General features: G+C 41.2%; 1 protein-coding gene across 1 annotated transcript in view; it reads right to left on the reverse strand.

Annotated features, from left to right (window-relative positions):
* Nucleotides 1-14,002, reverse strand: part of LOC103151154 (SH3 and multiple ankyrin repeat domains protein 2) — a 166,012-nt gene extending 152,010 nt beyond the window's left edge. The window contains exons 1-5 of the mRNA XM_016681166.1: nucleotides 13,760-14,002; nucleotides 10,908-10,979; nucleotides 7,311-7,419; nucleotides 3,305-3,456; nucleotides 2,123-2,302 (exon numbers count right to left, since the gene is read on the reverse strand). Coding sequence (XP_016536652.1) covers nucleotides 2,123-2,302; nucleotides 3,305-3,456; nucleotides 7,311-7,419; nucleotides 10,908-10,979; nucleotides 13,760-14,002 — 756 coding nt within the window. The remainder of the gene's footprint in view (nucleotides 1-2,122; nucleotides 2,303-3,304; nucleotides 3,457-7,310; nucleotides 7,420-10,907; nucleotides 10,980-13,759) is intronic.
* Nucleotides 14,003-14,135: the final 133 nt, after the last annotated feature.

The following is a 14,135-nucleotide window of genomic DNA, read 5'->3' on the forward strand; positions in this document are numbered from 1 at the left end:
ACACACACACACACACACACACACACACACACACACACACACACACACACACACACAGCGGTGAGAGGATCCCTGCAGTGTGACGGCTTCACCACTAGATGTCAGTGTGGTGCAGAGGAGGAGAAGTGAAGTGCAGGAGCAGCTGGTAGCCTCAGTTTGAACCCAGGAGCAGAAAGACGGAGTAAAGGACGTTAAAGAGAATCAAACCTGAAATAAAAACCTAACAGAGTCACAGAGGGAAACTCATCTGTCCAGACGTTTATTAAATACATTTATCTTTAAAGAAAATCCTGAATCTGTAGACTTTCTGACCTTTGAACTTGTTAGGTCTGTGTTTGCCCCTTGCCAAAAAAATCTTTATCAAATTCAAAATAGAAACTGAAATTAATTCTTCTCCATTGAGCCTCATGAATATTTTTCTGCATTTGAGAAAAACATTTCAAACTGAAGATCAAATGTTGATTTCAACTTCCAGAAAAAGTCAAAGTAAAACTTTTCCTGTTTGACTGTAATTTAATTAGGTTCTGTTTACATATATTTTTTATTTCTGTATATTTGGGCTGAACATTCTGCCACTTCCATGTTGCATTCACACAGTGTGGGACATTTGAAAATTCAAGTTTCAGATTCCCTAAAAACGGTAAAATAACAAAACAGATATTAATGATCTCAGCTTCACATTTGACATAAATGTTGAATGTAAGGAAAATATCTTATCAGCAGGATCAGAGAAAACGAGGTAAAACAAGCAGCCTGCATCCAGCCTGAATGTTTTATTACACTTATACTTTTAAAAAGAGTCAAGGAGAAACGACCTGATGTGTTACAGGAAGTCCTGGGTAAGAATCTCTGATATGATTTTAGTGTTTTGTTTTCTTCGGGTCGCTCTGCGTCTGATGTTTACACTTCTAAAGCTAAATATCACTTTATAACCTTTTTATAAAACAAAGTGCTTCAGCTGCAAATCACAGAGGAGATGAAAAGCAAGCAGACTTTAAAATGCACTGACGCATTGTGCAGACATTAAAAATGGATGTTGCTTATGTTGCAGGAAAAGTCATTAAGCCTGCAAACATAAGCAATATAAAAACAGCTGAGTTGCTGCTTGTTGTTGAGCTGATGCTCGGTCGTCATGGTGAATATGTCAGAGGTCTGGGAGATGAAGCTCCTCCATCTGAATTATACATCATGTTTTCATCATCAGTAAGCTTACGAACAATTAAAAACAAAACAGACATGAATGACACGTAAAAATGTGAAAACCCTGTGTGACGCTGCAAGAGAAATGAACTTTTCCTCTCCTCAGCAGAAAGTCTTTTCTGAGCGGACAAACTTTTCAGTTGAAGTTTGAGGAGAAACATTTCCTCTGAATATGAAGGTGAAGTGAGCGGCGCGCTGACCGCGAAGCGGCAGCAGCTTCTGCTTATCAGCTCTGAAATGGGACGGATGAGGAAGGCTGAGATTTTACAGCCTGACAGGGAGGAAGATAAGCAATCTGATGAATCCGAAGGCCAGAACACACACTTGACACACACTTTTCCAGTTTTTGCTACCTTGTGGGCCAAGTGAAAAAAATGCATGAGGCATGTTAGGAGAGCATCCCAAGCTGCTTTAGAGTGGTTTCCCATGCGGGGTCCGGCATTTTGGGCCTCACGACGTAACCAGGCCCCACAACGTTGGTGTGCTCCCGTGCTCTGGACCCCGCACCGTAATATAAACAAGTACACACACCTGCACACACGCACACACACGTGAGTGTGTGTGCGTGTGTGCAGGTGTGCACACGTTAGTGTGTGTGCGTGTGTGTGTGTGTATGTAATACCTTGTGGGGACGATTTTCCTGACACATACTAAGCTGTGAAGACCAATTGCTCCTCGTGGGGACCGGAGCCTGGTCCCCACAAGGGGAAACACTGTTTTTGGGTCAGGGGTCAGATTTAGGGCTAAGGTATGAATTGAGTTTTGGTTGGTTAGGGTTCGGATAAGGGTAATGGTAAGGTTTAGGCTGTAGAAGTGAATGGAAGTCAATGGAAAGTCCCCACAAGGATAGTTACGTAAACATTTGTGCGCGTGCAGGTGTGTGTGCGCGTGCAGGTGTGTGTGTGTGTGTGCAGGTGTGTGTGTGTGTGTGTACCTGGTGGACCTCGTGCCAGCCGTTCTCGTCCTGGCAGCAGACGGAGGCGTGCTGGCTGAGCAGCAGCTCGCAGCAGCCGGGGTCTCCGCCCGTCACCACGCTGTGGTAGAGCGGCGTCAGGCCGCGGCTGTCCTTGTAGTCTGGAGACGCTCCCAGCTCCAGCAGCGTCTGGATCCACAAACACACAACATTCCCATGTTTTATCATATCACTCACCTGGAAACACATCAACTGTGTTTTACAAGTCTGCTCACCCAGAAATGTTTCTTAGAGACATTTACTCCACTTACAAAAACACAAAACATCCCAGGTTTTCTCTCCATCTGCATCAAAGTGAATATTGAACCAAACTTGATATGAACCAAAAGTTAACATTAAATTTACCATCCTGATTTATGACATTTCTAATAAAAGTTTAAAGTCAGAAAAATCTGAAATGCTTCCGTTTGTTTCATGAAAAAAAACTCCTTAGAAAAGAAATGACTAAAACAATCAGAGCTTCCAAAATAAGAGCGAAAATAAATGTTCTGTAATGGGAGCCGTTTGCAAAGTTACACTCAGAAATCAACAGCTATAATTTGGTTATTTAGGTCATAAGAGGAAAAAAATGGGGTTTCATGTTTTCAGTCATATTTTCACCATCATAATGTGTCATTTAAAAATGTAACAGTTAAACTGTGGGACAAAAAATGTATATTTATATTCTATTCTAAATATTTTGTAAAATAATTAAAGTTAAGTTGATAAACAAGTTACTGAGTTATCAATATGTTAAATATTTACATGATTAAAAATACATTCAAATATTTAAAAAACTAAATTGTTAGCTGTAAGCTAAATATGTAAATGTTCATTTTTAATATTTAAATTATTTATCTACATATTTTTTTTAAAAAAAACTAAATATTACAAACTGTGTTTAATTTGGAACTAAATATTTAGCCAACATTTAGTTTTGCAGTTAATTTGGAGCAGCCGGCTTCCTGCATGTCTGTTCATAAAATCCACTGACATTTCAAAATGATCGATTGGTTTTCAGGGAAAACAGGAAAGTTTCTCATCTCACTGATCTGTCAGGAGAAAAACGTCCTGAGATGATCTGAGCCGAGCAGATTTAACGTCTGAATGATGGTTTTTAATCTTTAGAGGAGGAAGAGGGCGTTTCCTCACCATGAGGATGAGCTGGTTCTTGGCGCGTGCGGCTTTGTGGAGGGAAGTCAGGCCGTCCTTGGCCCTGAAGTCCAGATGAGCTCCTCCGTTCTTCAGAACCTTGATCATCTCCACGGCGTTGTCCAGCTGGGCCGCCGCCGTCAGCGGGCTCTCTGGAGGAGAAACACCATTCAGGGCAAATCCACTTCCTGCAGCTTTCAGCACCCAGACAGTAAAAGGTTTGTTTTCTAAAGCTCAGCGTGGGAGACGAGTTTACAGCGGCTCCAAAACTCCTGGGAGGAAGAGTGAGATCTGAACCGCAGGAGAAAACAGCTCAGCACCAAACAGGCAAAACAAGACGCACAGCAAGCCTGGAAACGAGGAAACGAGGAGGTCCTGCTGAGGAAGCAGAGGATTACAGAACTGGATGAGCGAGGGGTCAGACGGAGCAGCTGCTGCTCAGCCAGCAGGAAAAACCAGAAACTAAAAGAAAAACTGGAATAAAGACGTTCCAGAGTTTCCTCTCTGTTCCTCTCAAGTATTCAAAGTTTTCATTTTAAATCTCTTCCAGCTTTTTGGGATTAGGAGGAAACTAAATATAAAACCAGACATTATGTTTAAATAATAGTTTCCTCTGAACATGACGAAGACGCCACAGAGTAACGGAAAACCAAAACTAAACGACAAACCAAAGCAACTAAACATGGAAAACAAAATTAAAGTTAAAATAACAGAACATGACTGGATTATACAACCAGTTTATCAGTGAACTGGTTGATCAGTGAACTGGTTGATCAGTGAACCGGTTGATCAGTGAACTGGTTGATCAGTGAACCGGTTGATTAGTGAACTGGTTGATCAGTGAACCGGTTGATCAGTGAACTGGTTGATCAGTGAACCGGTTGATCAGTGAACTGGTTGATCAGTGAACCGGTTGATTAGTGAACCGGTTGATTAGTGGACTGGTTGATCACTGAACCGGTTTATTAGTGAACTGGTTGATCAGTGAACTGGTTGACACATCCAGTGTGGTTCAGGCAGCATGAATCACATAGAGACTTTTGGACCACAGCAGGTACGGGAAGCCAGAAGTGCCACAATTCAATAACTTAAAAAGTTCCAAAACTTAAAGAATCAGATTATCTTAAATAAATTATTACTTTTTTACTATTTAAATATTCATTAATTATTTTGTTATGTATTTTTCCACTGAGTCATTTGCTGAGAAACAAAATGAAGTTACTTTACGGTTCCATATTACTGCAGCCAATCAGCGGGGCTAACGCTGCTGCTGTGATTGGTCTGCAGCTCAGTGTTAACCAATCAGATGTTTCTTTTCAGCAGGAGATATGAAGTTATTTAATTAGGTAGTTAAGCACAGAAGGCCAGAAATAATAGTAATAAAATTACATTTATATGTATCAATCAAATTTAACTCAGATTCTCCCATTTAATTACATAACATAAAACTGGATGGTAATTCATAACAAATATTATATGATAGGGTTGAACTAATTTACGTACTTCATAATGATATTTGGTGCAGAACAGAATAGAATAGAATTTAATTTAAAATAAATATCAATTGTTCTGAGTTTCTGTGCAACAGCAGCAAATAATCACACAAAGACAGAATATAAAGTATTTATAAAAAACAGAATAAAGAATAAAATACTGTACAGTAAGGGCATAATTTCAAAGTAAAAGCTTCCAGAGGTTCTGTGGGTTTCTCCAGGTAAGTGGAACCGAAGGACATTTCCCTGAAATTTATCTTCAAACTTCACTTTTCTTCCCTTCAGGTTTTTGATCTGATAAAGCAGGTCAGCTGGTTCTCTATTAATTATGAGGCGTAACAGGAAAACAGCAAAGAGGTGATTAAAGCAGCGCTGATGATGCTAAACAAGGTCATCAAAACAAGACACCAGTAGACAACAAACATGTCCCAGTTCAACATAATCAGCTTATTACGGCACCAGCAGCCGGCCCAGAAATGATCAAATTAAAATATTTTCCAGGAAAAAGCAGCTTTATAAGGTCCAGCTCCCAGGAATGTAATGTGTGAAATGTTTGAAAACATCTTTGATATAAAAGCTAAAGACTGAACTCTGTTCCTGAGCTGAAATTAGTCAGGAGACGGAAATATTTTCAGCTCATAAATAAAAACGGAAGCAAAGATATTAAACCATAAAGAGGCTCAGAGTTTGTGTCTGCCGGTGGAAGCAGAGTCTGCTCCGGTTTCCTGGAGAAAACACTCTGGATCAGGGTTAAAAAACTATAACGCTCTCAGAAATAACTTCAAACCGAATTTAAAAAATGAGAAAAATCCTGAAAATTATCCAATGGAAATCTGATAATGAGGGTTTGATGATCCTCACAGTTCAGAGTTTGGATCTGAACTAGTTGCTGTTTTAAATGAGGAGTCTGCTGAAGGTGATGCGCTCCATGTTATTTAATGGGATTCCCTCTTCTCATGTTTCTGCTTATTACTACTTCTGCCAGGTTGAAGTTATTACAGTGATCATTTTTGGTTTTCATGAACAGCGCGGTGCCCAGGTGTTTGTAGGGGAACCAGCTGGTTGAGGAGCTCTGGAGGTTTGGTTTGGTTACCAGCCGATCTGCTCCTCATTCTCCTGTTCACCTTCGTCTGTCCTCTCAACGCTGCTCATTTCAAGCCCAACCGCAGCACAGACACTCCTGACACGCTCATTAAATAATGATAAATAAACTTCATTATGAGCCTGGAGCTGCAGTCAAGTCAACAGCTCTTAAGGCAACAAACGGCGGCAGCGAGTTTCTGGCTGCCTGAGGCCAACAAGACGAAGGTGGAAACGTTTGAACATGTCTGGTTTGATCCGCCGCTCAGGAAACTGATCCAGACAAAAACTGGATTTATTCTCCTCAACTCAAAGGTAAAGCAGCAGAACCGCCTCCAGATGTTCTGTCCAGTCCTGAAGCTCCTCCAGATCCTGGATGGATTTTACTCGACGTTCCTCTACAGGCTGCAGTTACCACTGTTCATCTTTCCCTTCCACACTTTTTCCTTCCACTCAACTTCCTTTGAAAGAGCTTTGGTGCAACTTCATGAGTTTTCAAGATTTCATTTTCTCACAATAATCAAATTTTCTGAGATATTGACTTTTGGGTTTTCATAAAGACAGAATGTTCCTGCAGCCGATGTTTCGTTACGATCAGCACCATAAAAAAACAAACTGGGCGACAGCGAATCCATCAACTAGAACCAAAGGTCCACCAGATGAACTCTGTAACCTGCTTTGGTCGGTGCCTTCATGGGATCGCTGTGTTTACATCTACAGAACCGAACCAGGAGGAAACCAGACCATCCTCAAACTAACTTCACATGAGACAAATCGGTGATTTCTCCTGAACATCAGTTTGGTTTCAGACTCTGTCCCATCTGAGTGTCACAACTTTAGAGCTGCTGACTTTCACAAAGCTGAACTCGTTTCCAGAATCAGTCAGAAGTTCTGATTCCCATCATGGATCCAGTTTGTGGACAGAACATTACGGAGCAATGTTAAAACTAATAACAAGCCGGTTCTGGTCCAGATACTTCAGCTGCCTTACAGGCCTGGACCGTTTTATCTCAGATCTCTGCAGAGACGGAAATCTGACGTCACGATGAAAAATGCTGAACTTCTCATTCATTTACAACATTTAGTGGCACAAACATTTGTGTCTCTGCTTCTGAAATGGGAGATCAGTTCACAGTTCAGTAGAATCACTAACAGTCGTGTCGAACGTTTCACATTCTGACATCAGGCAGGTGAAGCTGTGGAAACAGACGGGAGCCGCTCTGACCCTGCAAAGTGGGTTTGAGAAACTAAATGTGCTTAAGTGAAACATGACATTTTAAAAGAAATCATGTTTTTGATCAAACGTTTCTAGGATGAGGAGGTTTTTCTGGGTCTGGGTTTCCCTCCAGAACCAGAACCATTTATTACCCTCTGATAAGCAGAAGGTTTTCCACCAGTGTTTCTTTCTGTTTGTGTCCAGCCTGCAGCCTCACCTCCAGTTTCCCCGTCGTGGTAGTTTGGGTCGAGGCCTCGCTCCAACAGCTTCCCCACTTTGTCCACCTGGTTCTGCTGAATCAAGTCCATGAACCTCCTCAGGTTGGCCTGCACACACAGAGGACAAACGGGTCATCAAACCAGAACGCTGAGACAAAAGGATCCATCCTGGGACTTTCACAGAGACTGAAATACAATTAGAGATACGGGGAAAGGTCAGAGAAGGTCAAACATAAAAGTATAAAATGGAACCGAGTTGAATGTGCAGATAAGGGACAGACAGGAGGGAGGACATCAGGACAGGACGGAGCGGATCCTTTCTGCTCGGCTCGGTTCTGTCTGCTTTCTTTTCAGGCCGTGAGATAAAAATAGATAAGAGAGCAGCTCCCAGAAGGACGGGAGAGAACGAGCAGGAAGAATGAGAGAGCAGAAACAAAAGCTGCAGCAGCAACAAGCTGGACCAGCAGCTACAGTCACTCTGATATTTACTGACTGGAAACTGAATGAATCTCTGGAATCCACCACAAAAACATTTGATTAAAAAGTTCCTTTGTTCTCCAAGGAGATTTTATCGTCATGATTTCTAGAGCAATTTGATTTTGTTGCGTCTGAAATTAAAGACAAAAATGTTAAAGTTCTGCTGTGCCGTCCATCAGCAACAGGAATGTTTTATTTATTGTTCAGTATCGATGTTCTGAGACAGATAATCTGTGAAAACATTGATCTCCACCTCCCAAGTCAGAGCCAGGAGGCGGGGCTGAGCGCTGTCCATCACTCCTGTGAACACGCTGCTCGTGGTGGAGAAACAACTTACTACTACAGGAAAACTGTTGCTAACTAGCCTTAGCATTTATTGATAAAGCATTGCAGAGAGCAAAGCGGAGGGTGAGCAGCGTGTACTTGAGGTTGATTGACAGCAATAAGACCCTCCTCCTGGCTCTGATTGGCTGTTTCTGACCAAACTGTGTGTTTCTGCAGTGAGCACTGGGAGAAGGAACAGGAGCGTTGAAAACATGTTTTTATAAAAGTTTCATATCCACCTATTTTTATTAAACACCTATTTTTATTTACTTCCTGAGACGCAGCACTGCTGGCGCTACTTAGAGCTAACATGTTTAGATGTTGACTGGATGTTGCAGCTGGCTGACAGAGATCTGAGTAAATACTGATTATTTTATTATCACTGCACTGAAAGCAGAGAATCATCCGAAGTGACTCGGTTTCTGTCAGACTGACGGCTGCAGTGACTCACCAGCGGTTCAATATCTGGAAATGTCAAAGGATCATGTTGGCGGCACTGCGTGTGCCCCGTGTTTTATTTAATGTCCCCGTCCAGCCTGTCCCTGAGTGTCTCTGCAGGCCTGATGAATCAGGATGAGGAGGAAAGTGTCGTCTCCTCCCTGCCTGTCCTGAACAGGGAGCCAGTTTGGACATTGATCTTCTCTTTCTACCACACAGCAAAGCAACAGGATTAACTCCTGGAACGCTAAAATATCTCCTTTTAGAACCAGAAATATCCCAGAGAAACACTTCTTCACATTAATAACATTTTGGAAACTTGACTGTATGTATTTATGTCCCTGTTCCATATTTATGAGCATCTCCCTCCTCTTGCCTTTCTTATTTTCCTCTGTTCCTTCCCGTCTCTCTTCCCTGCAGTCGGATGTGAAATTAGAGCTGCTGTCAGACGGTTTTACCAGGTCCTGTAGGAGAGAGCTGCCACAGACATTTATGCTTTGGCTGCACAACAAGATTACAGTGGCTGCAGGACAGCAGCCCAGAGCTGGAAGCAAACAACCAGGAGGCTGAAAACTCATTTCAATTCATATAGGAGGGATGGAGGCAGGAAGAGGAGTCTGCTGTTCATCTGCCAGGAAAAGGAGCATTCTTCCAAATAATTATAATAAAGAGGACAGGAGAGATGGATAAGAACTGTTCTCCTCATTTCATTCGAATGACCAGAAACGAACCCAAACAGTCTGACTCCAACCAAACAGGGAAGATTTTACACAGAAACTGTAATCTGTGATTCTTTATGTCTTATTCTGGCAGCGCATTCGGTGTGAAACAGATTTGTCTCAGATTGCACTTCCCAGAGTGTGTCAGACTGAAGTGGGAGGAAGTGGGAGATCTTTCTCTTTATGTCTTTTCACCAGCAGGGGGCAGCAGAGCCACAGAGGGCCGAACAGACGAAGCTTCAGCTCGTATTTATCTGACAGATTCTTCATGTTGGTAATGACTCAGTTTGTTAAGGAGTTCCACAGGCCTCAGTGTTCGGTCTTATTGTCTTTAATCCAGGAATATTTAAAATACTGAATGGTATGAAGTCAATATCTGTTGTTATGCTGATGATCACCAGATTTTCCACTAAGCCTGACTAATCAAATCGGATGGATCAATAACTGATTCCAGTACGACTGGATCCTTCAGAAACACATTAGCCGTCCCTCCATTCACTGTATAATTGCATAATTCCACATTTTGAAATTAAATTTGCTGAATGGAAAAACGCCAGTTATGAAAAAACTCATTTTTTTGTATAAAGTGTTGGCACTATGATGTGGTTTCTTTGGTTTATTTCGCAAAACTTTAATGGAAACCTTTTTTTTGCCTCACATGAGTCACATGATCATCATCCAGATGTTCCTGCTGGCCCAACCCATGAAGAAGACGACAGGAAGCGGCAGGAGGAAGACGGCGCTTCGTGTTTTTAATGACTTATCATGTGAACAAACTTATTCACATGTGATTTTAACTGCGTTCCTTATTTCATGAAAAACCTGCAAATGACAAATTGTGGATTTTCGACATTAGCTGAATAAAACAAAGCTTTGAGACATTTATATCAGAAACACCAGGACTGGCTGGTAAACCATTTCCTTGGCTTTACTTCCCTTCCACTGCCACAGCTGGACTCGTCCAAAAGCTGCACGGCCTTTGGACATGTCCACAATATGTATTAATATCACTATCTCAGTTTTAGCAACATATAACACAAACCAGTTTCACTCACCAACATTCAGACGGAAAATCTCACAAAACTTCTCGACACCAAATCAGAGTAAACAAACATGGCCGACGGTGGAGAAGCAATGGTGATAGTTTGTGTTTAACAGAATAAAACAATATATTCCATCTGCTTTGACTTACAGGCTTGACTCATCAATAATGTGTATGAACTTTAAAAGCTGGATGGATCTTCTGACAGTAGAACGGGAGGCAGACATTTCGGGTCCCGTCCAGCTCACAGTTGTTTCTGATATAAATGTGTAATTTGGTATGATACTAATCTTTTTATCATTCAGAACACTTTGATTTGTTTTTCTCAGAACAAACCATAATGCGCATAGCAACCTAACTTAGCAACAGCTAATTTAATTGCAGGGTGTAAAAATTAAAAGATAATTTGCAGTAAGTGAAAAAAGATGCCTGCCGTTTTGTTTTCCCTCCAAAACGAAGTGGCAGTAAACATCTCTGTCTGGAGCAACATTAATTACTTTATTTACCTCTCAACCTTCAGCTCTCATGATGGCAGCAAACTTTAAAAACACGACTTTTACAGAAACACAGTGAGGGGCTCTAATGGCCACCCTTACCTTTGTATGAAGTTTGGCGACCTGCTTCTCGTCGATGTTGGGCTGTCTGTAGACTCTGCTCTTGTAGCGAAACTGTTGGAGGAAAAAATGATTAAACATCTTCAGCTGGCCTGTGTTCATGGTCACTAATCAGAAGTGGAAATTGCCCATCTGTAGAAATCAGCATCACTCCAGTGACTGACATGAGAAAACATGCAAAACGACGACATCTCTAAAATATAAAGACAGTTTCTAATCAACCCCGGCCTCAAAATCTAATATGTCTGCTCTGAGTTTGGATCATTCTGGGTAAGTCCAGAGATTTTTACCTTCCTGTTCAGAGTCCAGTAATCTCTCCCGTTCCTCCAGTGAAGAGCTGGACTAATGAGCAGATTCTCTGCTCATTAGTCGCCTTAAGTTGAGCCAAGTTCTCTGATCCACCAGCGGCTTCACTGAAAAACACCTCATGGATTTAAAGGTTCTTCTTCTTACCATCAAGTCTCCCCCTTTGGGGGATCATGGGTTCTGACCCAATGTGGTTCTGGGTCAAATCCAACTTCAGAGGTAAGCTGATTCATGGTTTCATCATTTTGACTCCTGAGTGATTTGTCTGGAACATGAACCTCTCGTATCCAAACATCATGAATGTGGGACTAAGCTAACAACCCAACCATTAAGCTAGCATAATGAATAAAAACAGCAGGTGGCGCTACATCGCCACCTGCTGATTTAAAGTGGAACTGCACATCCATCAGTCTCAGTTGACTGAACGCCGTACAGAGCAGCTCTGCCTGTTTGCGTTTCAAGATTCGTAGATTTTCAAACCATATGTAAAATATTTGAAATAAGATGCAGCTTGGCTGCTACATGACAAACTATTGGCTGGCATTTGTAAAGCAGTCAGTCCAAATGTTTCCTTGGAGATGATTGACTGTAGAGAAAAACCATAAAGGAGGAGCTGAGACGGTTTCCACTCGGTGTAATAATGTATATTAAAATATATTTGGTGTTTAAAGTATTAGTATTAGTTATGAGCGTTTTAACAGGAGATTTCAAGTGTTTGCAGAATTAAGCTACTCTGGAGCGGCTGTGGTTCCTAATCTCTGTGAGTGCCGGGTTCTGGAAACGTTTTGTATTCAAACTGATTCCTCATTTGGGAAAAGGAGAGACAAATGTTTGTGCTGCTGCATATCTGCTGCCGTTCCTGTAAATAAATGAGAAACGTTGCTCTTTGCATGACTGATGTGTGATTTCTCCTCTGCAGAGATCTTTCATGAAACAGTCAGGAACTAAAAGGAAGCTAGTTTGGGATTAGCAACCTGGTTTTGGGAACAGAGATTATCGGTTTGGGGCTGAAATGATCGAACCTTGCATGAGCCTTAGAAATTAACTTTCAGATTGTACACTGTACATTTTGAATATAAGCACAAAAATAATTTCAAAAACTTCAAGTGTTATGATAAATTTCCAGAAATCTCAGCAGTCCTCCCTTCAACATGCAAAGCAATAAGATTCTGTCCTGGTAGAATAAAAATAAACTGACTTGAATTTGGGTTCAGACGTCAGCACTACTCAGATAAAAGGATGTTAGATTAGGATCATATTAAATGTCAAATCTGCCTCATGAATATTACAGATGTAACGGGGGGTAATAATCAAATAAAAGATTTCTCTGCTGCTGAGGGAGTCTGAAGCTCAAACCTTCTCTGTCTTGATTAAAAGTAAAGAGCTAACGGACTCCAGCCGCTCTGAGGTAAAGCAGACCTGAACTGAGGATGACGCCGTCTGAATGCCATCTGCTAAAGTTTCAGAGAAAGCTGCTGCCAGTGAACCTGCTGTGTGTCGATAATCTGGATCAGCGCAGCCAGAGGATGTGATAAGATGTGAGCGCTGAGCTGGGAAACGCTCCACGCTGCCACATTTTCACTCATTCATCCCAACAAGATACACAAACACTTTGTTACTTCATAAGGAACAAAACTCTGAGGAGTTCCTGAAAATTAGGACTTTCATTTTATCGATTTATGAAAGAAAACGTATAACATTACCAGATGAGAGATGAATGTCAAACTGCAGATCTACTGCTGCCCTTTATCCCTCCATCTTCTCTCCATCTCTTCTAATCTACATAATAATCTAATATGTTGTTACTATGGAGAGCCATTTCAGCCAAAATTAAATAAAGAAATAAATGGGTAAAATAAATAAAAAAAATTAGTAAAATAAATCAATAAATGAAAAAATGAGTGAAATAAATACAAAATGAGTTAAATAATAACCTTTAAGTGATTCAGAGCAAGTATAAATCCTGCATCTTTTAATGTAAGAATAACTTTTTTATTCTATTTTTTTGCTCCTCCAAACAGAAGAAGACAAAACTAAAGAAGTTTTGGAAAATGAATTAACTTTTTTGATTAAAAAGTTAATTAGTTCACTTATTAACTTTCATGACTTTTGCTGACCAATCAGTGTTTTAGTACATTTTTTACTCAGAGAGACTCTGATTGGTGTAGCAGACACTTTTTAACAAACAGCAGATGAAAGGTGATCTGACCTGCAGAGGATGTGAAATATGATGATTATTTCTGCTTTAATCTGAGACATCAGAGCCAAAGAGGCAACGAAACGCAGCAAACTGCCACAAAAGGCCTTCATCTGCATTTCTCTGGACTATTATATTAGTTTCAGTTGCTTAAGTTAGAAATGATCAGCAAATTACTTTGAAATCCGACTGAGAACTCAGAGGAAATAACTTGTTTTGAAATACCACAAAGAAACTTTACCAACCAAACTCCTCATCACACCAAGAGTCTGTAAAATAACCGGTTAACAGATTCCACCGACATCAAAGCTCTGATTGGACGAACGCTGACCTCCAGGCAGGGGACGCCCTTGCTGATTGGCTGTGGGTATTCTCGGAGGAGGCGCTCTTCGTCCAGGAACTTGCCGTCCCTCCCGTTGCTCGCCGGCTGGAAGAGGCCGTAGTTCAGGACGTCCTTCAGGGTCTGATTGAGCGTACACAGGATCCGCTGCTTGGCGATCCAGACCGTCGCGTCCGGGTTGAACCGCATGCATTTCTGACAGCGAGCCGAGGGAGAAAGCACAACAAAGAACATCAATAATTCAATATTAATTATTCAGCTAAAATAAACAGGGATGGAAAACGGAAAAAACCTGCAAGGGAGCAAAGACTTTTCCACAAAACTCTGTATCCACAGAACAAAAATACAAAACCATACCAAGTATTTG

Source organism: Poecilia formosa, unplaced genomic scaffold (assembly GCF_000485575.1).
Source record: "Poecilia formosa unplaced genomic scaffold, Poecilia_formosa-5.1.2 Scaffold272, whole genome shotgun sequence".
NCBI classification, from domain to species: Eukaryota; Metazoa; Chordata; class Actinopteri; order Cyprinodontiformes; family Poeciliidae; genus Poecilia; species Poecilia formosa.